The following is a 26,736-nucleotide window of genomic DNA, read 5'->3' on the forward strand; positions in this document are numbered from 1 at the left end:
ATGTGAATAGCTTATTTTCTCCCATTTTCTTTGGTAGTTCACTGATAGAGAATTGACAGTGTATAAAAGAATTAAATTCTATTATAACTATATGAACAGATTAAATTAAGCTTTTTCCACTAAAATATTTGAAATGTCCATTTGCTTCTTTTTCTTGCGGGGGGGGGGGGGGAGTCTACAATGGGTATTGCTATTCACCAGCCTTGTTTCTTGCTACGTTCTTTAAGCTGATTCTACTTTGCCTCCGTTTGTGCGTGTGTTATTACAGCATGTTCTATTATTAACCCTGGTGTATTTCAGGAGTAACCTTTTGTCTTATTTCTAAACTTAACAGTTTAGAAATTAAGTTAATAAAATAATTTAACTCTTAAAATAAGTGCCTCTAATAACAGGCACTGAATCATAAATGAAAGTGGACTTTCAGCTATTTGGATCTGGAGATATATGTTGATGTGAACCATATTCTGGCTTGATGATTCATGTACTTAGTGACAAAGCCAACAACCTGTTAATAATACTATGGACTCAATCTGCTCACAGTATTTTGACTGCCTACTCCTCTCTGCTATAGTCACCCTGCTCTAGCCACTGTCAGGGCCTTCTTGCTGTTTGATTGATTAGCTGCCAAGCATATTTTAGCTCAGTGCTTTCGTTGATACCTGTTCAGATCTGTTTTACCCCATATCCTCCTCAGACTCCCTCCCTCATCATATTCAGGTCTCGGTTTGAAAATCACCTCAGAGATGCATGTAACAGAGTATCAGGTAGTGAAAATTGACTCCTCTGACTTATAACTGGCTTCTCTGACTTCTTCTGTCTGTAATTTCCCCATCATTCTCTATTCTTATTCCCTGATTGATTTTTTTTTTTTGGTAGCAGTTATCACTACTTGATACTCTTGTTACAGATATATTATTAATATATTTCTTGGTAAAGGGGCTCCTGGGTGGCTCATTCGGTTAAGCTTCCAACTTCGGCTCAGGTCATGATCTTGTGGTTCTGTCTGTGCTGAGAGCCTAACCCCCTTTTGTGCGTGCATGTTCTCTCTCTCTCTGTCTTTCAAAAATAAACATTTTTGGGGGCACCTGGGTGTCTCAGTCGGTTGAGCGGCCAACTTCGGCTCAGGTCATGATCTCACGGTCCATGAGTTCGAGCCCCACGTCGGGCTCTGTGCTGACAGCTCGGAGCCTGGATCCTGCTTCCGATCCTGTGTCTCCCTGTCTCTCTGCCCCTCCCCCGTTCATGCTCTGTCTCTCTCTGTCTCAAAAATAAATAAACGTTAAAAAAAAAATTAAAAAAAATAAACATTTTTTAAAAATTAAAAAAAGTATATATTTCTTAGTAAATAGAAGTTCCATGATGGTAGGGATTTAATTGGTTTTGTTTACAACTGTATTTCTAGCACCTGGAACCAAGACCTACATAGTAAGCACTGTATAAATATTTCTGGTTAGAATGAATTGAATGAATGAAATATAATGAATAGTGTCAGTCTGCATGGATCTGCCCTCAATTAACTCTGCAGATATTCTTCAAACAGATGTAGGGTTGTTGTTATTTCCAGCATGGCTCTCTTGATAGGGATTAGTGGTAAATTTTAAATAAGCTCTAATAATATAACAGATTTTTGATCTTGTTATTATCCTTTAAAGGATGAGAAAAAGGGAAAAGGGGAAAATAATATACATAGTATTTAATTTTGTCTTTTATGGAAGAAATCATGACTAAAAATAATATTTGTTCTAAATGGACTCCCTTTGTTCCTGCCTGTGATAATTTAAAAATATAATAGTAACTACTCAAGTACCACTTAAAGTTGTAGATTTATATTGATTTTGTTTGTTTTCCTTTTATACCTATTCCCACCCCCCATGCCCACCTTTTTAAAGAATCCAACTCAAGTTGGAACAGCTCTTCAGGTTTTCCATAATCTTGGAACTTTGAAGGAAACTATTACCAGCGTTGTGGATGGATATTGTGCTTCTTTAGAAGAACATATCAACAGTGCATTAGACATCAAAGTTCTGACTCAGCCTTCGCAGTCAGCTGTGAGAGGTATGGCTATGGTTTATATTTAGCTGCTTTATTTATTTATAACCAAGAAGTCCTTTGAATAGTATGTGAAACACTTAAGTTTCAAAGCAGTCTAATGACTCATATTTTAGTAGACAGAAAATGAGAGAAGAAATTATGTTTCAGAATTTATTTATAACTTTTTTTTGTCTAATCAGTGAGTTGAATTGGCCAATTGGTATATTCAGAACTTCTAGAAAAAAAAATCTATAAACTGTGGCTTCACTTAGTTCAGAGGAAACAGATGCAAGAAAAAAAAAAGGAACATTTTTCTTTCTGAAATCCTTATCCTCACATGTACTTCTTGAGACAGAAAATATTTTTTAAGGAAATGCAATTTCTTCCTTAGCTTTTTGGGCTTTTCCTTTTAATAATTCTGGTATTCAGGAGCCAAAAAGGTTAACTGTGGAGGTAGAAACTGATAAAACCTTTGGGAACATTACAATGACAGCAAAATGTAAAGAAAACTACTAAACAAAGGAATGAGAGAGGAGTAGCCCTACAATAGCAGTTTGTGACCTTTTTCCTGCCAAGATGTACCTGCCGATGGCATTCAGATCTAACACACCCCTCAAAGGTGGGATAGGAAACAGTACACATTGTGTGTGGCTTCCACTTACCTAACGAACACATGTCTGCATTTCTTTCCTTCTTTCTTCTCTCCTGTTAATAAGGAGGAGCCGTCCTTGCTCCTGGCAGAAACCGAGTACTCTGCTTTTGCGTTAGATCCCATCTCCCAAGGGCATTGCTTTAGCAGATCCCCTCTGTCTGCCATGCAGTTACTTTTCCTTCTTTAAGTCTCTTTCCTGTCATGCACAGTCATGCTAGTGTACCTTCTGCTTAAAGACAGACACCTCTATCTTGACTGCATTTCTTTTTTCTTCCCTCATTTTATTTCTTCAGACTACAGAAAATCCCCCAAAGTTGTTGTCAGACTTACTGTCTCCAGCTTCTCTCTTTCCATTTTTGTATCGGAGAAGCTATTCTACCATCACAGAGTTGTCCTAAAGAATAAATGGAATAATGCATATAGAACTAATAACAGAGTTCCTCATACAAGGCTAATACTAAAATATTTACAGTCAGTAATTATGGTTTTTATATTTGCTGTATAAACATAGCCTTAAATAACGCACAATATATGTCACTCATAAATAAGTTGCACTAGATAAAAAGAGATAAAAGAATCTTGGATCTTAAAGGGATTTTTAAAGGTTAGCCCTAGCCTCTGAATTGGCCTGTATTAAAACTATCCCAGAAGGGGAGCTTTGAAAAGAAATTGCCGAAGGAGATTTCACTCTCAGCTTTTCCCAGCAATTATTCTCAGAAAGTTTGATCTCATGTTTAAATATCCAGGAGCAGTTTAATCTCATTCCCTCTTGTGTTGTCCAGAGAAAGAAAAAAAAAAAAATAAAGCAATTATTCACATGCTGTCATTCCTAATGTACACCCTTTTTGTTGAAAGAATAAAGAGTTTTAAAGCCTTATTATAATCTGTTGAGAAGTAGATACAGTGGTTTAACGTAGAAACCTTAAGCATCAATTCTTTATTTTTTTTTAAAGAATAATCACTATTATTTTTAGTTTTTTAAATGTGACATTGACAATATTCATATTAATTTGCTGATCTTGTTGGTCATATTAAGATTATGGAGTAGAATGTCCTTATTTTTTGGAAGTACACATTAAAGCATTCAAGGGTGATAGGGCATCATGTCAATAACTTATTAACAAACAATTCAGGGAAATTTTTTAGTATGCTTTCAAATTTTCTATATGTTTAAGATTTTTCCTCTCAAATATATAAAGTTCAATAATCTTAAGGAAAATGTTACCTATTATGTGTTGGAAAGGTTTACAATTCAATAAGAAAAAGAGAACTTAAAAAATAAGAATATGATTAGGCAGTTCATAGAACACATCTAATAAACGGGAAAATATGTTAAGCGTCTTTCTAGAGGGTGACCGAACTAATTATTAGGGAAGTACAAATAAAACAAGGATACTGTTTCTCAACCATGAGACTGGTAAAACCCAAGAATTAAGTGTTGGGCAAGTGCAGAAACTCTCGTTAACACTGATTGTAGGAGAATGAAATGGTTCAGCCACTCGACTCAGTTTTATCAAATTGTTCTCTGAGGTTAAAACCGTGTGTACCTTGTGATCTTATAATTTCTCTTATAAGAATATACCCTAGAGAACCTGTCACGTAGATATAAGAATTTTTTATTGTGCTATTACTTGTAGTAGTGAAAAAGTGAAAACAGTCTTTCCTTCAGTGGAAATAAAGGCCTATCATTGGGTCTCTGTTTTTTAGTGAGCCTGTGCCTTTGTACCTTGAACTGTACAAGCGTACTAATTTTTTTTTCTCCTCCCTTGGGTGGGAGAGAATGACCACAGAGGGACTGGAGTTGGATATTTCCCTTCCCTGGTCAGTTAGGTTCTGATAACACTCCAGAAGTTTAGGTTCTGGTTAACCAGCTTCCCCTCAGGGCAGGCCTTGTTAAGAATAGAGTCCTCTGGTGTATTTCAAGATGGTTTCCTTTTTCCTCCTCCTGCTGGAGGCACTGGGTGATTTTTCTCCCACATTTACTGTGGGAAACTATTTGGGTTCCTGGATGCAAATCTCACAATATTGTGGGCCGCCCTGACTGACTACCCCTGGAGCTTTTAATTTTCACAATTGACCACTTTGAGTCTGTAGCAATTCATCAGTTACACTTCACGTTTTCCTTCCCTAGCACTGGCTCCCACTGTTTTCTGTTAGCAAGGCTCTGTTCTGATACATGGAGACTTCCCATATTCGCCTGTCTCTCTGATCTTGGGGGCAAGTGGTTTGCCATGTGTCCTCCCCTCTCTTACAGGTCCAAGAAGAATTTTTCATTCTTTTAGGCTTTTCATTTGTTGTTAGGACAGAGTGGCAACGTACAAGCTGCTTACAGTTGAACCAAGAAATGGAAGTTGTTAACTCAGATTTTTACCCCCTGTAACTTACTTGTTTTTAGTTTGATGTTGTTAAAAGTAAGACAGCTGGCCCACAATGGAGTCACTTATGCTAAACCCCATGCCACCAAACTGAGACGTAACTTAATTACAGTTTCAGCCTTTCAGCCCTTCCCGGAAATTGAATCCTAAGTCAGTCAGTCAGTCAGTCAGTCAGTCAGGAATCACCTAATCAGTACTAGTGAGGTAATCTGTCCTGTCCTCTAAAGGAAAGTGACCTTGCCATAACCAGTTTGCCTTTTTTATCTAGTATAACTTCTTTGTTCCTGTTCCCTTCTGCCTATAAAAGTCTCTCATTTTGAATAGCTCCTCAGAGTTCCTTTCTATCTGCTAGATTGCCTGCTGCCTGATTGATTAATTGTTGAATAAAGCCAGTAAGATCTTTAAATTTTACTCAGTTGAATTTTATTTTTTAACAATGTCCATATGGGTCTTTATTTATCTTTGAAGTTTAGTAATTTCTTTAGGGTGTATCTTGGCATTGAATGCTCTGTATCTTTTTTTTTTTTTTTTTTTTGAGTTAGAATATGTTTTCTTTTATAGGTTTACTTTAATTGTACATTTGAATATTTTTCTTTTCCATTTATTCTTTTCAGGAACTTTATATACATATCACATCTTCTTTGTTTTCCATTTCTAATATATTGTCCATAATTATTATATTTTATATCTTTGTACTTTATTCCATTTTGTATCATGTCCATTTGTTCATTTTCCCATTTCTGATTGTGTTTTCACCCTTGATCATTATATTGTTATTTCTAATGTGGTCTTTTTTTTTTTTTTAATTTTTTTTCAACGTTTATTTATTTTTGAGACAGAGAGAGACAGAGCATGAACGGGGGAGGGGCAGAGAGAGAGGGAGACACAGAATCGGAAACAGGCTCCAGGCTCCGAGCCATCAGCCCAGAGCCTGACGCGGGGCTCGAACTCACGGGCTGCGAGCTCATGACCTGGCTGAAGTCGGACGCTTAACCGACTGCACCACCCAGGCGCCCCTCTAATGTGGTCTTAATGTCTGTTATATATTTATAATGAGAATGTTCCCTATAATTGCTTTGAGACAGTAGAAGATCAAGTAACCCTTCCTGTTGTTTCCTTTGGGAATTTCTTTGGCAACATGTGTTCCTTTCCTTTCCCCATCTTCCCTCCCTCTCAATTTGTGTTAGGTCCTATATTGTCTGTTTCTCATTCTTACTCATCTTTGAAAGATACCAGCTGTTTGTTGAAGAATAGTATAGGGGTGGTTGTAGGGAGAAACTAGGACAGTCTACAACTTGGATGAAGTTTGTTGTCTAGAGTAAGTATTCACCAATTTGTTACTTTTTCTATCTTTGGGATACATTTTTCTCAAATTTTGAATCATTCTAGAGAGCTTAGTGTGAATCGTGGCAAAGCCATTTAAGCAATTTTTGTGTTGAAACCTCATATTCTCTGCTTTTCTTTCCTCTTTCACCTCATGTTACCTTTGATAATCTCCCCCAACTAGAGGACTAACTATTATAAAGTGTAAATATCATTTTATTATGGTTTCTTCTTCCATTTTTCTTTGTTGCCATTCTGCAACATTAAACATTTTATTAGCTTCTTCCCTGGCTCATTCATGTCTCTCCATTGCAGCTCTAAGCTAAGAATCATTGAATAGTCCGTCTAAATTTTTATAATTGATTTTAAGGGAAATTTGGTTTTTGCTAATGGTCCAAGATGAGAGCTATCTGGTTCCTTTTTCATTTTGATTTATCCACATCATGTGGCATGCATAATCTCAAGTTTGAAGTTTTAGTTGATTCCTTGTTTGGGGTGGGTTTTGTTGGTGGTGGTGGTATTATTGTTTAAGTGTATTTTTTTTTTTTTGTTCTTATTTTCATTGGCTTTCCAGGAAAAAGAGTAGGAAAATGATTTTACTCTGCCATCAATAACTAGAAATCACTCTTAAGTATTTTTAAGTAACTCTTGGTTTTTTCTATCACTTTAATATAACCTAGTTTATGACACTGTTTTTGTTCTTGATTCTCCTAAAGCTAACTGATAATGGCATCAATTTTTCTGTTTTAATTATTCTTTCTCCTCTTTATATAGCTTTTCTATGTTCAGTTGATTACTTTTATCACTTTGATATCTTCAATAGGATGTATTTAGCTTATGAGGATAAAAATTTTAAATAAGTCATTCTTTACCTTATTTACCTTTAAGTAAGTAAGGAACATGAGGCCTCTGGAAGTAGTTGAACCAACATCTGGCTATATTTACTTTAAGAAAGTAGTGGGTTGATGTGTCCCATAATTCATTATAACAAAACTGAACTATGCATATTCCAGGAATTCGATCAGTATTTTCCAGTGTTCACAAAGGTACTCTATACCCTTTCTTCATTGTGAGGAGTTTGTTCTTTATATGACTTGTGAGATAATTGCACATTGTTAACTTACTTCCTCTCTATTCTCTGTACACTTCTCCTTAGTAGTGAGGACAACACTGCAAATAATTTTAAAAATTAGTTAGACTTAGATTTCAAACAGGAATTACTCATATTTTTTAAGCCAGTATCTCTGTCATAGGTATTTTTCTCTTTTATTGCTTCCTAATATTCTCACACTAAAAAGTAATAGCATCTCTTCGTTAAGGGTACATGTAACTCTTTTCTAAACTTAGAATTATTGGGGCACCTGGGTGGCTCAGTCAGTTAAGCAACCAACTTGGGCTCAGAGGGTTGTGATCTCACAGTTAGTGAGTTCGAGCCCCGCATCGGGCTCTGTGCTGACAGCTCAGAGCCTGGAGCGTGCTTTGGATTCTGTGTCTCCCTCTCTCTCTCTGCCCCTCCCCTACTTGCCCTCTGTCTCTCAAAAATAAACCAACCTTAAAAAAATTAAAAAAAAAAAAAAAAACCTAGAATTGTTGAAAAACTATAAGGAAGCAGCTTATAAACACAGCCTCTGGTTTTCTTGATTTCTTGCCCCCCCCCTTTTTTTGAGAGAGAGAGAGAGAGAGAGAGAGAGAGAGAGAGAAAGAAAGAGAGGAGAGAGAGCATGTGTTGGGGAGGGGCAGAGAGAGCGGGAGAGAGAGAATCCTAAGCAGACTCCACACCCAGCACCAACCCTGACAGTAGGGCTCACTCACACAACTGTGATGATTGTGACTCAACAGTGAAATTATGACCCAATCTTGAGATCATGACTGGAGTTTAAATCAGGAGTCCATGCTTAACTGACTGAGCCACCCAGGCGTCCATCTTGCCCTCTTTAAAACAGGATAAACTATTCACTCATGGGCTCTTCTGCATGGCTTTCAAGCCTAATTTGGATTGGAATTTATACTTTTCAATTTGAGACTAAGATTCCTTTTTTTTTTTTATGTTGAAACATTTTAAATCTGCACAAATAGCTGTGTATATGTATTACATACAAGAACATTCTTAGACATCACTTTCAAGAAATTTAACATTGATACATTAATATTTAATGTTTAATCCATATTCAACATTTTTCACTTGTTCCCCAAAATATTCTTTATAATAGTTTTTCCCCCAGCTTGAACCAATCAGGGATTATGCTTTTCTGTTAGTTATCTTATGTCTTTACTCTCCTTTAATCAAAACAACCCCATTGCCTTTTTTGTCTTTTATGGTATTAACATGTTTGGAGATCCCCATAATTTGAATTTATCTGGATTTATCTGATTGTCTCTTTATGGGTATATTCAGAATAAACAAGCTAGTAAGGTAATGTTGTGTATTTACCATGAACATCGTATCTGTAACCACCAAAATTATGTCTGTCTCATTACTGCTGATGCTAAATGAAATCATCTCATTACTGTGGTGTATGCCAGATAGCTCCTTATAAGATTGCTTTCTTTTCTTTGTGATTAGTAATTTGTGGTGCATACTTTGAGACCATGTGAATATCCTGTTTTTCATTAACATTTCCTGCAGGGTTTTAGTATCCAATGATTATCTTTCCCTCAATTAATTATTTTACTAGTAGTTGCCAAATGATGATTTTTTTTTCTATTACTCCACTGCATTTATTAAGTGACATTCTTCTGTAAAGAGAAATTTCCATCCTTTTTGTTTTTTTTTTTTTTAGTTTTTATTTAAATTCCATTTAGTTAACATAGAATGTAATATTAGTTTCATAATGGACTGCCATACGGTACCTGGTGCTCATCACAGTAAGTACGTCCTTTTTAAACATTTCAGTTTTCACTATGAATTCACAAATTGTTTTCAATCAGTATTTTATGATCCATTTTCATCCCTATTATTTTGGATGGTCAAAAGTTCCCTAATTCATTTTGGGGAAACCCCTTCCAGTCAAGGTCCTATGTCCTTGGACAAATCTCCATTTGACTTTGAACACTTCTTTGCTCTCTGGCACAGTTGTACCACACATATCTTCTGTTTTCACTGCTCCAAATGTGGAATCACCCTTTTCTTCAGTGAGCCCTGGTTTCTTTTACTGGGTAAGGGGAATGGTGCCTACAAGTCATAATTTGGGCACTTGGTATACTCATTTCTGTTTAGGAATCACTGTCTCCTTGCCCTTTCAGTGGACAGAGTCAAGAAATACCTCTAATCCTCATTACATATTTGTATCTTTATTCTGTTTATGGGGAGAACCTTCATTTACACTTTGCAAAATGAACTTACAGTAATTTCAGGATGGCTACACCAGTATCACATCCAGCAACAAATTGACTAAGTACTATAAATTCTTTACAATTCTTTTTGCCTCTAAAATCACTCTCACTAAAGTTAGGGTTCCATAATTAAACATTACTTGAATTAATTGTTTTCCCCTCTGTGGTTGTATTATGAGTTTGATGTATAGTTGGTTTCATTTGTTTCTGTATTTATTTGCATTTTGTTTTAAAGTTTGCTTTTTTCTTTCTATTTAAACTTAAATTTATTTTGAAATAGGTAAAACATTTATATGCCTCATAAAGACTCCCTACTTCTATCCCTGTTTCTTTCACCTTGTCTCCTACCACTCCCACCACCACTTGTAGAAAACTATTTTCTGTTTTGTGTTTTATCTCGTGTGTGTGTGTGTGTGTGTGTGTGTGTGTGTGGTGTGCCCGAGTGTGTGATCTTATTTTCCTTCCTTTCTTAAACATTAAAGGTTAGGATGCTTTTTTATATTCCTCATAGAAATTATTTCTTAAAGTAGGAGCTTCTTACTTTTCTTTAAGGTTGGATATGCTTTTTGTATTAACATATTTTCTTTTATTTGAAAAGTTTTATTTTTCATACTTCTTTGTCACTCATCAACAGGGGGACCGGGACGCTCAACTATGCCAACCCCAGGAAACACTGCAGCTTTTCGTGCTTCTCTCTGGACTAATATGGAGAAACTTGTGGATCATATTTGTACTGTTTGTGGACAGGTAAGAATTTTAGAGAGTGGAAAGAACATTAATTATGGATTAATGCCTTGTTGCGCCAAGTTGTGTGACGTTGGTCAGCTATCTTAAAATCCCTGAGCATTCAAAACACCTACATTAGCTGATTATAATATTGATAGAAAAACTCTAGCAAAATGCCTCTTTCCTTCCCTTGCTATTTCTAGTACCTAAGCTTTACATTTGTTTCATTTGAAAATACCCAATTGTATACAATCTCCCCCTCTCTGCCTTTTTTAGGTACAACATCTACAAAAAATATTAGCCAAGAAGAGAGATCCTGTTTCTCATATTTGGTTCATTGAAGAAGTAGTTAAGGTATGTTTAGATGAAAATATTTTTTATCTCCTTATTGAAGAATGCAGGGAGAAATGAGCCAGCATTGTTTGTGTTCCTACCTTACAGACTGGCTACATGTCAAATAGCCATAGGAATTGATTTCTCGACAACAACAAACTTTCTTTTTAGTATATGTATACGCACATTTGTTTATTGAGTAAATACTACCAGTAATGCATTTTATAGGCTAATTTCTGAAATGCATAAACTAATTTCTAATTTTCCATCATATAAATGATTTATTGTAAATGTTTTTAAAAGTTCCACTAGAGAATAAGATGAAAATTTTGGGTAAATAAGAGGTTTAATTGGTGGTTATTATAATGTCTTATAGTCTTTACTGAAAATGGATTGGTAAGATCCATTTGGTTGTTAATTTTTCCTGTAAAGCACATTGCTGTATTCATTTTTCATATTCTGAAATTCTCCCTTCTGTTATCCACCAATACACTGGCCTCATGGGCTATAAGAATTCCTTCCATGCATAGAAATCTCTGACTCTACATTTTATTTATTCATCTTGATAGGTTTTTGATAAGGAATAATACAGAGGGATTATTCTATTTATCATTTAATCTTGACACATAAGTGTTCCAAAGAAAAAAATTCTCTAAATTTCCAGTGTTATGTATAGGGTCCTTTGTAAGTTCAAAATTTAGGCATTTATATATTATGTTATGGATCTCTAAGACCACCCCCAAGTTTGGTTATTTGTTAGAGAATTCACAGCATTCAGCATATAGTTGTGCTTCTGGCTATGATTTATTATAGCAAAAGGATAGGAACCAAAATCAACTTCAAGAAAGGAAAATCAGCAATAGGAAAAAGGCATATAGGATGAAGTCCAGAGGTAAACAACTGAAAGCTTCCAAGGGTCTTCTTTTAAGGAGAGAGAGGACACCTTTAATTCATCTAGCAACAGCATGCATAAAATGTCCTCTGGGGAAGTTCATCTTGCGCGTAGGAGTTCAGGGTTCTCATCAAGAGTCAGTTAGCCTAGCATGTACCAAAATTCCAGACTCCTGAAAGAAAAGCAGCTGTTTGGTGTAGACCACATTATTGGTACAGTTTAGGTATAGCGAGCATTCTTAACTGACAACCATGAGGACCCTCTTAAAATCCAAGTCCCAAGTACCAGTCAAGGACCAGCCTTGCAATTAGGCATTTTTAACTATAGCAATCTCAGACCTGCTGTATAAACTCATTTTTGCGTATATGTATACTTACGTTGGTATATACCTACTTACATTATTCTGCTTCATATTTGGCTTTTAATTGTATGAAAGAAATAATAAGATGCTTTTGTCAATTTGCATAGTAATTAATTTTTTACAATTTTTAAAATTCCACTTAGTGAACATACAGTGTGTCAGCAATTCCATACATCATGTGGTGCTCATCAACAAGTACATTCCTTAATCCCCTTCACCTATTTAACCCATCCCCTCCTCCCACCTGCCTCATCTGTAGTAACCATCAATTTGCTCTCTAGAGTTAAGAGTCTGTTTCTTGGTTTCTCTCTCTCTCTCTCTCTCTCTCTCTCTCTCTCTCTCTCTCTCTCTCTCTCTTTCCCCTTTGCTTCTTTTGTTTTTTAAACACGTGAATGAAACCATGTCGTATTTGTCTTTCACTGTGTTATTTTGCTTACCATTATACTCCCTAGGTCCATTCATGTCATTGCAAATGGCAAGATTTCATTCTTTTTTATGGCTGAATAATATTTCATTATATGTGTATGTATATACACATATATGTATACACACACATATATATTATATGTATATATATTATATGTGTATCCATACACTCCACATTTTGTTTATCCATTCATCAGTCAGTGGACACTTGGGCTGCTTCCATAATTTGGCTATTGTAAATAATGTTGCTGTAAACAGATGGGTGCATGTATCCCTTTGAATTAGTGTTTTTTTGTTTTCTTGGGTAAATACCCAGTAGTGTGATTGCCGGATTGTAGGATAATTCAATTTTTAACTTTTTGAGGAACTTCCATACATTTTCCCGAGTGGCTGCATCAGTTTGTATTCCCTTTAACAGGGCACAAGGTTCCTTTTTGTCCATATCCTCACCAACACCTGATATTTCTCATTGTTGGTTTTAGCCCTTCTGACAGGTGTGAGGTGATAGTGCATTGTAGTTTTGATTTGCATTTCCCTGATGGTAAAGGATGATGAGCATCTTTTGATGTGTCTGTTTGCCATTTGTATGACTTCTTTAGAGAAATGTCTGTTCATATCTTCTGCCCATTTTTAAATTGGATTATTTGATTTTTGGGTACTGAGTTTTATAAGTTCTTTGTAAATTTTGGATACCAACCAGATGTGTCATTTGCAAATATCTTTTCCCTTTCTTAGGTTGCCTTTTAGTTTTAATATTTCCTTCCCTGTGTAGAAGCTTTTTATTTTGATGTAGTCCCCAATAGTTTATTTTTGCTTTTGTTTCCCTGGCCTCAGGGAACCTATCTAGAAAAAGTTGCTACAGCCAATGTCAGAGAAGTTATTGTTTCTGTCTCTTGTAGGATTTTTGTGGTTTCAGGTCTCACATTTAGGTCTTTAATCCATTTTGAATTGATGTTTGCGTATGGGGTAAGAAAGTTGTCTGCTTTCATTCTTTTACATGTAGCTGTCTAGTTTTCCCAGCAAGATTTGTTGAAGAGACTATTTTTTCTCTCTGCATTTTCTTTCCTACTTTGTTGAAGATTGACCATATAATTGTGTGTTTATTTCTGGGTTTTGTATTGTTTTCTATTGATCTGTGTATCTGTTTTTGTGCCACTACCGTATTGTTTTGATTGCTGCAGCTTTGTTATATAACCTGAAGTCCAAAATTGTGATGCTTCCAGCTTTGTTTGTCTTTTTCAAGATTGCTTTGACTATTTGGGGTCTTCTATGGTTCCATACAAATTTTAGGAATGTTCTCGTTCTGTGAAAAATGCTGTTGGTATTTTGATAGGGATTGCATTAAATGTATAGATTGTTGTGGTAGTATAAGTATTTTAACAATATCTGTTCTTCCATGAGCATGGAATATCTTTCCATTTCTTTGTGTCCTCTTCAGTTCCTTTCATCAGTGTTTTATAGTTTTCAGAGTATAGGTCTTTCACTTCTTTGGTTAGATTTATTCCTAGGTTTCTTATGCTTTTGGGCGCAATTGTAAGTGGGATTGTTTTCTTAATTTCTCTTTCTGCTGATTCATTATTGGTATATAGAAATGCAATAAATTTATGTACATTGATTTTATATCCTTCAAATTTACAGAGTTTATTTATCAGTTCTAGCAGTTTTGTGGGGTAGTATTTACGTTACCTATATATATATATAGTATCATGTTGTCTGAAAATAGTGAAAGTTTGACTTCTTCCTTACCAATTTGGATGCCATTTATATCTTTTCGTTGTCTGATTACTATGGGTAGGACTTCCAGTACTGTGTTGAATAAAAGTGACAAGAATGGACATCCTTGTCATATTCCTGACCTTCAGGGAAAGGCTCTCAGTTTTTTACCATTGAGGACGATGTTAGCAGTGGGTTTTTCATAGATGGCCTTTATTATGTTGAGGTGTGTTCCTTCTAAACCTACTTTGTTAAGGGTTTTTATCATGAATGGATGTTGTACTTTGTCAAGTGCTTTTTCTGCATCTATTTAAATGATAATATCATTCTTATACTTTCTTTTATTGATGTGATGTGTCACATTGATTTATGAATATTGAACCATCCTGGCAACCCAGGAATAAATCACACTTGATTGTGGTGAATGATTTTTTTTAATGTATTGTTGAATTCAGTGTGTTAGTATTTTGCTGAGGATTTTTGCATCTATGTTCATCAGAGATATTGGCCTATAGTTTTCTTTTTTAGTGGTGTCTTTATCTGGTTCTGAGATCACAGTAATGTTGGCCTCAGAATGAATTTGGAAGTTTTCCTTTTGTTCTATTTTTTTAAACCATATGTATTTTTAAAGTTATTTATTTATTTTGAGAGAGAGAGAGAGAGAGACAGCATGAGTAGGGGAGGGGCAGAGAGCAAGGGCGGGGGGGAGAGAGAGAGAGAGAGAGAGAGAGAAAATCCCAAGCAGGCTTCACACTGCCAGCGCCAATTCCAATGTGTGGCTCCAACTCCTGAAACTGAGATCGTGACCTGAGCCGAAACCAAGAGTTCGACACTTCACCAACTGAGCCAGCCAGGTGCCCCCTTCCTTTCTGTTTTTTTCGAGTACTTTGAGAAAAATAAGTATTAACTTTTCTTTAAATACTTGGTAGAATTCGCCTGTGAAGCCATCTGTTCCTGGACTTTGTTTGTTGGGAATTTTTGGATTATTGAGTCAGTTTCTTTGCAGGTTATTGGTCTGTTCAAGTTTTCTATTTCTTCCAGTTTCAGTTTTGGTAGTTTATATGTTTCTAGGAATTTATCCATTTCTTCTAGGTTGCCCACCTTGGTGGCACATAGTTTTTCATAATATTTTCTTCTAATTGTTTATATTTCTATGGTGTTGGTTGTTCTTTCTCCTCCTTCATTTGTGATTTTTTTTTAAGTTTATTTATTAATTTTGAGAAAGAGTGTGAATGGGAGAGGGGCAGAGAGTGCGGGAGAGAGAGAATTCCAAGCAGGCTCCACGCTGTCAGCACATAGCCCAATGCATGGCTCGATCCCACATACTGTGAAATCATGACCTGAGCCAAAATCTAGAGAAGTTGGACGCTTACCACACTGAGCCACCCAGGCTCCCATCTCATTTACGATTTTTAAAATTTGAATTATTTATCTTTTTTTCTTGATAAGTTTGACTAGAGGTTTATCAATTTTACTGATATTTTTCAAAGAACCAGCTCCTGCTTTCATTGATCTGGTTTTTTTTGTTTTTTTTGTTTTTTTTGTTTTTTTGGGTTTTTTTAGTTTCTATATCATTTATTTCTGCTCTAATCTTTATTATTTCCTTCCTTTCACTGGTGTTAGATTTTGTTTGTTGTTCTTTTCCTAGCTCCTTTAGGTGTAAGGTCAGACTGTTTATTTGAGATTTTTCTTGCTTCTTAGTTAGGCCTGCATTGCTTTATACTTAGCTCTTAGAACTGCTTTTGCTACATCTCAGAGGTTTTGTATCATTGTATTTCCTTTTTCATTTGTTTCCATGTACCTTTTTATTCTTTTATTTTCTGGCTGACCCATTTATTCTGTAGTAGTCTGTTATTTAACCTCAATGTATTTGTGTACTTCCCAGATTTTTTCTTGTGGTTGATTTCTAGTTTCCTATTTTTGTGGTCAGAAAAGTTGCCTCGTATGACTTGACTGTTTGTGAATTTGTTGAGGCTAGTTTTGTGGGCTGATAGGTGATCAATTCTGGAGAAGGTTTCCATGGGCTCTTGAAAAGAATCTGTATTCTTCTTGAGGATGGAATGCTCTGAATATGTCTGTTAAATCCATCTGGTCCAGTTTGTCATTTAAAGCCATTGTTTATTTGTTGATTTTGTTTAAGTAATCTGTTGATGTAAGGGGAACGTTAAAGTCCCCTACTGTTATGGGGCACCTGGGTGGCTCAGTCAGATGAGCGTCTGACTTTAGCTCAGGTCATGACCTCACAGTTTGTGAGTTCAAGCCCCGTGATGGGCTCTGTGCCAACAGCTCAGCACCTGGAGCCTGCTTCGGGTTCTGTGTCTCCCCCTCTCTCTGCCCCTCCCCTGCTTGCATTCTGTCTCTTCCTCTCTCCCTCAAAAATAAACATTAACAAAAAATTTTAAGTCCCCTACTATTATTATATTATTATAAATTATGTTATTAACTGTTTTATGTATTTGGATGCATAAATATGTACAGTGTTTTATCTTCTTGTGGGATTGCCTGCTTTATGATTATCTACTGTCTTTGTCTCTTGTTACAGTCTTCATTTTAAAGTCTATGTTGTCTGACATAGGTATTGCTACTCCATCTTTTTTTTGGCGTCCTTTTGCATGCTTGATGTTTATCCATCCTCTCCCTTTAAATCTGCAGGCGTCTTTCTGTCTAAAGGAGTTTCTTGTAGGTAGCATATAGATGAGTCTTGTTTTTTTTATCCATTCTGTCACTCTGTCTTGATGAGAGCATTCAGTCCATTTACATTCAAAGTACTTATTGATATATATGTATGTATTACCTTTTTTACCTGTTTTGTGGTTTTTTGTGGAGACTTTCCTCTGATCCTTTCTTGTCTTTCATAATTTGATTGTTTTCTTTAGTGATTTTTTGGATTTCTTTCTCTTTAGTCTTTGCATATTTATTTGTGGTTTTTTGATTTGTGGTTACCATTGGGTTTGTATGTAACATATTCTGTATATAGCAGTCTATATTAAGTTGATGGTTATTTAAGTTTGAACCCTTCTTTTACTTCTCCCTACATTTTAGGTATATGTTGTCGTATTTCACATTCTTGTATTTTGTGAGCTCCTTGACTGATACTTGACAAATTTATTTTTACTTTTGTGTTTATTTATTTATTTTTATTTTTGTGTTTTCTATCTTCATACTGTCACTTTGGTCTCTCCTTTTTACTGATAGAACCTCCTTTATTATTTTTTGCATTTTTTTTTTTATTTGAGAGAGAGAGAGAGCACTGAAGTAGAGTAGGGGCAGAGAGGGAGAGAGAGAATTCCAAGCAGGCTCCACTCTGTCAGGGCAGAGCCCAGCACAGAGCTTGATCCCATGAACCATGAGATCATGACCTGAGCCAAAATCAATAGTCAGATACCTAACCAACTGAGCCACTCAGGTGCCCCTAGAGTCCCTTTTAATATTTCTGCTTTGCTTTGCTGGTTTAGCAGTCATGGACTCTGTGAGTTTTTGTCTGACAAAATCTTTATCTCTCTTTGTATTCTGAATGATAGCCTTGCTGGATAGAATATTCTTGGCTGCAGGTTTTATCCATTCAGTACATTGACTCTATCACACCATTCCCTTCTGGCTGGGAAAGTTTGTGCTGAAAAGCCCCTGGTAGCTTTAGGGAGTTTCCCTTTTATGTAACTGTTCTTTTCCTTTAAAAATTTTTTCTTTACTATATTTTGCCATTTTAACTGTAATATATCTTGGTGTGAATCTTTTTGTTGACTTTGTTGGAGGTTCTCTATGCCTACTGGTTCTGGATATTTGTTTGCTTCCCTAGATTAGGGTAGTTTTCAGCTATTGTCTCTTCAAATAAACTTAATGCCTTGTTTTCTTTGTTGTTGTCTTCTAGGACTCCTTATAATGTGAATGTTACTATCTTGGAGTCACTGAGTTCCCTAAGTCTACTCTTATTTTTCATTATTCTTTTTTCTGTGTTTAGCTTGATTACTTTCCATTACTCTGTCTTCTAGGTCATTGATTTGTTCCTCTGCTTCTTCTAGCATGCTGTTCATTCCATCATGTGTGTTTCTCACTGCATTTATTGAGCCCTTTATCTTTGCTATGGTATTCCGTATCTCTGTGTTCAGGGTCTCACTTATGTCTTCCACTCTTATCTCAAGTCTAGTAAGTATCCTTATGATATTTACTTTAAATTCTCTATCAGGCATGTTACTTATATCTGTTTTTCCTAGATATCTGGCCATTGTCTTGTCCTGGATTTTTCATTTGGGTTCAATTTCTCTGTCTTCTCCTTTTGTCTTAAGTCTCTGTTCCTATTTCTCTGTGTTAGGAAAGTCACTTATGTCTCCTGTCCTTGAAGGTAATGGCCTCATGAAGAAGAAGTCAACAGTGCCCTGCTGTGTAGCGTTCTTGTTCCCTAGGGCTTGGTACTTCTGGGAGTGTGTCCAATGTGTACTCTGTGTGATCAGCTATTGTGTCCTAGCTGCCTTTTCTTTCAGGCCAGTCATCTGCAGAGGCTCTTTGTGTGTTATGGGCTGTGTTTGGCCCCTGGCCTGAATGTGGCGCATTTTAACTGTGTTCTGGTCTGCTTTTGAAATGAGACCTGTTGGCACTGCTGCTGGAAGCAAGGCCCTGCAAAATTCCCAGGTTGGGAGACATGGTGTTTAAGGGGTGTGGACTGGTCTTCTGGGGGAGAGGGCCTGCTGGGACTGAGGCAAGTGTGACTGGGAGGAGCAGTTCCACTGGCGCATGATGGGGGCAGGGCTTGGTGCAAGCAAGTTAGGTAGGGAGTGTGGGTATTGTGCTGCTTCCCCTAGGTGGCTCTGTGCTTATGCTGAGGTTGCTGGAGGGAAATGGTCCCAGCTGTTGCCTTTGTTCCTGGTGGGTTTTCTCCCTGAATGCTGCCTTTCTAGGATATGCTTTGAGATGAACAGATAATCTCCCTACTCTGTACCCCTGGTGCTCTTCAGATCGCTGTTTCCATGCTGTATGTTCACAGGTTGTTTGCCTGCCTTCTTTCCAAGAGCAGCCCCAGTGCCTCTGTGCTGTCCCCAAGCCATACCTGCTGATCTTTAGTACTCCAGGTTAAGTCCTGCTGGTCGCAAAACTCATGAAATTCAGCCCCTCTCGCTTTCCAAACCAATTTTTATTGGGGATTCATTTTCCCTCTATGCTCCTCCTGTGTGCTAGTGTCTCTCACCCTTCTCTACAGTGGTGGCTCCCTTTCCACCTTAGTGGCCACGATTGGTTTTTCTCCCAAACTGTGTCTCCACACTTCCTACTTTCTTCAAGTGGCCTCTTCTCTTCTTTAGTTGTAGAGTTTGTTTTGCCAGTCTACAGGTCAATTTCTCAGATATTTAGGATGATTTGATACTTATCTATTTGTATTCATGGGACTAGGAGAGCCTAGGGTCGTCCTACTCTGTCACCAGCTTCCCCTCTCTTGTATAGCTATTAAGTCTTTACATTTACTGGTGGAATGGATAACTAATATCAGGCCTTAATGTTTACAGGCAAGCAAATGCACATGCAGTGTTATCATTCATCTTATTCAATCATTATATTAACTCATGAAATTTTTCACTGAATTAAAAATAAAAACCAGTAAAGATTGATCTTTCTTTCTTAGGCTGTTTAAAAATGTAGTCCTATACAACACACATATTTATATATAAATTTTGATGTAAATTTCCAGTTTAGTTGATCTTTGTTCTTTTACGGCAATGTTTATGAAAAAAATTTAAGTCCTTCTTGGAATTCAGTGTACTCATGTATATTCAAAACAGATCGGTCTTTTGTGCAAAGCCCAAAATAACTTGATCTTAAATACTTGGGATTTCCAGAGCCAGAGAAAAGTAACAAAACAGAACAAAACCCTCAAAACTATCCATCACATATTGCAGATAAAGCACATAACTATCACTATATTTACCATAGTTTGTTTAGTCTTTTTCTTTATTGCAAAGCTATGGACAAATATTTTTGCTAATTACATAATACCACGTAAGGACATAATTATTCTAATGAAAATAATTATTGTTGGCAACAGAATCTTTGTAGAAAGTGTAGGATTTCTAGGATAATTGGAGTCCCCAAATAATGACCCTTTAAATCTTCAGAGAAGTTTAAACTTTTGAGTAGGTAATGATATATATCTGGTGTTTTGGGTCATTGAAGAATGATATCTGGACCCAAATCTCTAAACCTTTGTGTAATCTCTTTTTGAGGACAAGGTTATGAACAGACAGTTCTTTTTAACACTACTAGTTTTTGCAATTCCAAGATTTTTAAGAAGAATGTGTCTTGGTATTGAAAGTTCTTTCTATTAATGGTTTTAGCCTTTCTAACCTGTGAATATATGTATTAAAAACAAAATTTGTAAATAATTCAAGATGAAACAGTATTAGAATTATGCCATATGCTTTCTACAGTATCTGTTTGGAAATTAATGCTTTTTTCCTCAGGAAGATTATTCTAGCAAAGTTAAGTTGGAATCTACCTAGAACACTTTTTAAAAATTTTTGTGTTCAAATATTTATAAGTAATAGTCTATATTTTGAAATTTATTGAAGGTTAAATTGATAGTTTCTCTTTGGTTTATAATATGGAATAGTTCATACTATACTCAGCCCACTTATATCACCTTTACATCTTTTTGATGTATTTTTATATCATGAGTTTAAAATAACACTGGACCAATTATATTAGGTATAACAATCTTAGGAATATAATTTAAATGTAGAGGCTTTTTGAAGGCTATTCCTTGATAAGATAACTAATTCTGCTGCTGCTTAATTTATTAAGACAAACTTATTTTCAGTCTGTTGTATAATTTGAAAGGCATATTCATACCTATCAATTTTGGTATCTTTTAACACCAGTGAAGAGTTCTAGTGTCACTATATAATCATCAACACTGTATATAACATTCTGATAAAGTGAGTGTAGCAAATTATTGACAGATTATTCAGAATCCACACAGTGGAAAACAGGTTGTAGATTCTCATCTGCAGAATGAAGCCAGTTTATTTGTATGTAGATAGGATACTTTCATTTTCTAAGCCAGGAATTTTTATCATCGAACAAAGTCTTGTAATCATGTGTGTAGGATGTATTAGGCTAAATTTGGAATGTGTTCAGAGCTTTGAGCAGCTATAGTACTAATGAGAGTTTTAACTGTGAAAAAGAATGTGTTTTATTCTTTTAGAAATATCAAATGATTTGGTGATAAGATTAAAGATTCAAAAATTTTAGGACATTCAAACATGAAATATTTTAATGTTTTGAGAAAAATGCTTACTTAACTCATCTGTCTGTGACATCTTAATTTGATTAAAAAAGTAAGTAGCAATAAGCCAGAGTCTAAGTCAGATATCATCAGTAAATACTCTCATCCATAAAGGGTAGAAGGTTTTCACTTTTACTATTTTGGGGACCAAATTTTCTGAAGAGTCCTCTCACTACAATAGAAATAAATTCTAGGTAAATTGGAGAGGTATACCATGCAATGCACTTTTGGGCCTGCAAAAGATAAGAGAATCTCTGAGGGGCAAAGATGCATATACAGATATGCATATACAGAAGCAGATAAAATAGTTGAAACTTAATGGGGATTTGTGAGCTATAAGTCATTGGAAAAGCCAGAGTTGACCTCAAGTCAGATGCCCATGTCAGTGACGGGATCAGTCCAGTAGGCTCTGGGGCTCTAAAATGAACCTATCAGAGTTGCATTAATCTAAGACCTGTGTGGGAGACTAACATGGTTCTCTGTTGGTAACAGTATCTCACTCCCACAAGAAACAAATGCACATCCTCTGTAGAGAAGAGCATTTTTTGTTTTAGCCATCAGAATTGAGCACATAGTAACGTGAGCCAAGTAAGAGCTCATAGTAAAAAAGGCACCAACTGTATAAATAAACAAGAATCTATGATTGAAAGACAGTCAGTAGGAAAAAATGAAGGCAATGAAAAACAGATCTTAGACTCCTATCAGACTTCTGAAGGACACTATGCACTTCATAAGTTAGAGTTATCTGAAAAGAAATCTAAAATACCTGTTTATGATATATTTAAAGAATACAGAGTGGAATAAAAAATGAGAAACAAAAGACTCTTAAAAAATGACCAGTTCTTTAAAAAGAACCAAACAGAACATTTAGGAATTTAAAATAAAATCATTGAAATAAAAATGCAGATAGATTAAACAGATACTGCATAAAGTCAAAGAATAAATTGGAGGCTGACAGAATTGATGAATTTATCCAGAATGCAGCATAAATTAAAAATACGGGAAATGTGAGAGGTTAAAAATTATGGAGGATTAAATGAGGTTTTAATATAAGGTTGTAATTGGAAAAGGAAAGCTGGCAAACTAAAAAAGAAAAACCATATGATTATCTCAGTACATGAAGGAAAAGCATTTGACAGAATCCAACATCTGTTCCTGATAAGAACTCTTAGCAAACTAGGAATAGAAAAGAGCTTTCTCAACCTGAAAAAAGGCATTTAGGAACAAGGAACAGGTAAAATCGTACTTAATCATGAGGACTGAATGCTTCTCTCCTAAAATCAGGGAGAAGGCAAGGTTTTCTTTCTGTTCTCACTGCTTCTATTTAATGTTGTCCTAGCTAGCGGAATAGAAGAAGAAATAAAAGATTTCCAGTTTGGAAAGGAAAAAGTAAAATGGTCTCTGTTTACAGATGACATAGTCATCTATGTAGAAAATTTGATGGGATCTTTAAATAAATAATAAAAAGCTACCAGAACTAGTAAGTCACTTAGTACAAGATTACAGAATATAGATCAATACAAAAAAGTCAATTGTATTTCTATATATTGGCAATGTACAATTGAGAACTGAAAATAATTCCATATGTAGTTGCATCAAAGAATATGAAATACTTCGGAATAAATCTGTTAAAAGATGAATATCATCTGTATACTGAAAACTGTAAAAATTGCTGAAATTAAACAAAACCTAATTAAATGAAGAGAGATACCTTATTTATGGGTTGGTAGATTCACTGTTGTTAAGATGTCCATTCTTGCCAAATAGATCTATAATCCCAACAGATGTTTTGGAGAAATTGACAGGCTGAATCTAAAATTCAAATAGAAGTACAAAGGCCATGGGATACCCAACACAGCTTTGAAAACGAAAAGCCGAATTGAAAGGCTTAGCATTATCTGATTTCAGGACTTAGAAAACTACCTTATTCAAGAAAGTGTGGTGTTGTTGTAAAGTCAGAGACCCTAGATCACTGATGCAGAATAGAAAGTCCAAAAATACACTCACGTGTATATGCAGAACTGATTTTCAAAACAAGTTTCAGAGACAATTCAGTGGTGACACAGTAGTCTTTTTAACAAATAACACTGGAACATTTGGGTGCCCAAATGTAAGACTTAAAATTCTAAAACTGATTGGAGGAAGAAAATAAAACTTTGTGACCTTGGGATTGGCAAAGATTTCTTCAATGCAACACTACAAGCTTGATCCATAAAAGAAAAAAAAAAAACCCGCAACCCTGATATTTTATTTCATTTTTATTTTTGTTTATTTTTTATTTTTTCCAACCCTGGTATTTGAGACTTAATCAAGATGAAGATTTCCTACTCTGCAAATGACTTCATTAAGAGAATACAAGACAAGGTATAGACTGGGAGAAAATATTTGCAAATCATATATCGAATAAAGGATTTATGTCTAAAAAGAACTCTCAGAACTCACAAAGCAACTTGTCAGTTTTTAGACTGGGACAAAAGGTTCAAACAGACACTTGGTAGATAGATGTCAAATAAGCACATACCTAAAATTTTAAAGGCTGGCAATGCCAAGTGTTGGTGCTGGTGAGGATATAGATTGACTGGAATTCTTATATGCTGCTGATGGGAAACGTAAACTTGTACAACCACTTTGGAAGGCAGTTTGGCAGATTCTTGAAAAGTTAAACATACACTTGGTACGTGACTCCTCAGTGTACCCCCATGTATTAATCCTAGAGACATGAAAGAGTATATCCACGAAAGACTTGCATACCAATGTTTGCTAGCAGCTTTTTATTTAATAGCTGATAACCTTGAATAACCCAAGTATCCATAACATGTTAATGGATAAACCATGGTAAAGCCACATAACGGAATATAATCAGCAACAAAAAGAAATGAACTACTGATACATGTGAAAACATGAATTAATCTCAAATTTATGTTGAACGGACGACCCCAAAGAGAAAAGGATATATTCTACAATTCTGTGTAAAGGCAGTCTTTGCTTTACGTGGGATTATATTTACTAAAATGCATGCAGGTTCGACCTATGTCCTTGCTTTGTATGTGCATGAGTTTTTGTTAACACTGTACCATGCAAAACAAGGACTTCTTGGAATATAAAATTCTGGAAAATACAACTATTCTATTGTGATGGAAACCCATCGGTGGTTATATAAGGAAGAGGTACGGTGGAGGAGGTTGGGGAGCCACAAAAGGGAGAAATTATAAGGGGGCAAAAGTTATTAATAGACTGTTAACTAAGAAGATATGCAAGTGGATAATAATGATGTACATAAAACCTCAAGATAAGTCATAAGGAAAATGCAAATCCAAACTACAGTGAGATTCCACTGCACAACCAGTGGAATCAAAATGACTATCATTAACAAGTGTTGGTGAAGATGTGGAGAAACTGTAACACTCATGTATTGCTGGTGGAAATGTCAAATAGTGTTGTGCCTTTGGAAAGCATTTTGTCCGTTCCTCAGTATACACTCACCATATGATTCAACAGTTCCATTCCTAGATACTTACCAAGAGAAATGAAAACCTGTGTCCACAAAGAGGGTCTATACACAAATGTTTCTGGAAGCCTTATTCACAGTAACCAAATACTGGAAAAAATCTAAATGTCCATCACCTGGTCAATGGATGAACAAAATGTAGTATATTTATACAATGCAGAACTATCCCACAATAAGAGGAAACAAAATACTTATATATCAAACTATGTGGATAAGCCTTCAAAACATAAGTGAAAGTGGTCAAACTCAAAATGTGGGATTTTGTTTATATGAAATTTCTGTAAAAGCAAAACTATAGATAGAAGGCAGATAAATGATAGTCACTGGGTGCTAGAGCAGGGTTTGGTGTGTGCATGGTAAAGAGGGAGCTTCTGTGATGACAGGATTCTTCTAAAACTGAATTGTGTTGATGGTTCACAACTGTAAATTCACTGAAAGTCATGTATCTGATTAAGGGCTGGTATTCAGAATATATACATTGTATAGTATACAATATGTGTTTTGTATTGCACCAACTCAAAACAATATAACAAAATAACATCAGGGTTATTTGAAGAAATTGCTGGTTCTGGGCCTAGCGCTAAGAAAATTGAAGGTGAACATGGAATATCTTGTGCTAGAAAGTAAAGAAATGCTCCAAAACTGATCATCAAAACAAGTAAGGTCTGTAGTGGATTTTAACCTATTGAGTAAAATAAAAATTCAGAGGTCCATATATCAGGCTAGACAGACAGATGATGGACTGACAAATGAAAAGGGAAAGCTCTTACTTACGATGGACTGCCAGTTAAGGAAGATAGAACAATGAAATTTAAAAGGTAACTGGTATTTTTTTACTTATTTTGAGAGAGAGAGAGAGTGAGAGAGAGAGCAAGTGGGGAAGGGGGAAAGAGAGAGAGAGAGAATCCCAAGCAGGTTCCATACCACCAGTGCAGTGGGGCTCAACCTCACAAACCAGTTATGACCTGAGCCAAAGTCAGATGCTTAGCCAACTGAGCCACCCAGGTGTCCCCAAAAGATAACTGTTTTGCAGCTATTATAGTCTAATTTGATTCAGACAATAATTATCAGTGGATGCTAAATCTAGGAGAAGGGGACTTTGATAAGGAGCAATATATTTACATGATATTAAACTGTCTCCCAGTAATTACTAATTCCAAAAGGAAAGGTAGTAACTATACAGTAGAAGAATCAAACAGCACTTTAACTGCATAATCAAAATTAAAACCCCCATTACCTTGCAGATATACATGATATGCTGAGAACAGATTATTCATGTTGTATTCAAGACAAAAATGCCTAACAGAGTCTAATTATGTGGAAACAAGATAAATCCAAATTTGGGACATTCTGTAAGATAACTAGTCTTCCCTGCTTAAAAATATCAGTGATATAAAAGACAAAGATTGAAGAGTAGTTCCATAGTATGAAAGACTTTATGTAAAGACATATGACAGCTAACTGTAAAATATATGATGCTGGTCTAATTCCTGTTCCAGAAAAAAAACAGTGCTATAAAAAACATTGGACAGTTCATGAAATTGGAATATGAAAGGTGTATTAGATATATATGTAACAAGGTTAAAAATCCCAAGTTTGATAACTGTATTATGGTTATCTAGAAGAATGTTTTTATATCAGGAAGTCAATTATTTAGTTGTACAGAGCGTGATGGTGATAAAGCAAATGTGGCTCAATGTTGGTAATCAAGTGGTGCATTGGAGTGAACTGTAGAAATGGGGGCAGGGGTTATTCCTACAACTTTTCCTCTAAGTGTAAAATTTTTCTATACATTC

At 35.6% G+C, this 26,736-nt stretch overlaps 1 protein-coding gene and 1 long non-coding RNA gene across 4 annotated transcripts in view; one reads left to right on the forward strand and one right to left on the reverse strand.

Moving 5' to 3' along the window:
• Window positions 1-26,736, forward strand: part of COG5 (component of oligomeric golgi complex 5) — a 310,246-nt gene that overhangs the window by 169,116 nt on the left and 114,394 nt on the right. For both annotated transcript variants that reach the window (XM_006929113.4, XM_045052258.1), the window contains exons 8-10: window positions 1,890-2,055; window positions 10,349-10,461; window positions 10,717-10,794. In XM_006929113.4, the coding sequence (XP_006929175.3) occupies window positions 1,890-2,055; window positions 10,349-10,461; window positions 10,717-10,794 (357 nt within the window). The remainder of the gene's footprint in view (window positions 1-1,889; window positions 2,056-10,348; window positions 10,462-10,716; window positions 10,795-26,736) is intronic.
• The window catches only part of LOC123383843, a 32,781-nt gene that overhangs the window by 4,184 nt on the left and 1,861 nt on the right, over window positions 1-26,736 (reverse strand). The window contains exons 2-3 of one of the 2 annotated variants that reach the window (XR_006594124.1): window positions 23,144-23,244; window positions 11,554-11,837 (exon numbers count right to left, since the gene is read on the reverse strand). This is a non-coding gene — a long non-coding RNA (uncharacterized LOC123383843). Of the gene's footprint in view, window positions 1-11,553; window positions 11,838-23,143; window positions 23,245-26,736 lie in introns of those variants that run through there. The other variant, XR_006594123.1, reaches the window with a different exon arrangement.

The sequence above is a fragment of the Felis catus genome, chromosome A2, assembly GCF_018350175.1.
Source record: "Felis catus isolate Fca126 chromosome A2, F.catus_Fca126_mat1.0, whole genome shotgun sequence".
NCBI lineage: Eukaryota > Metazoa > Chordata > Mammalia > Carnivora > Felidae > Felis > Felis catus.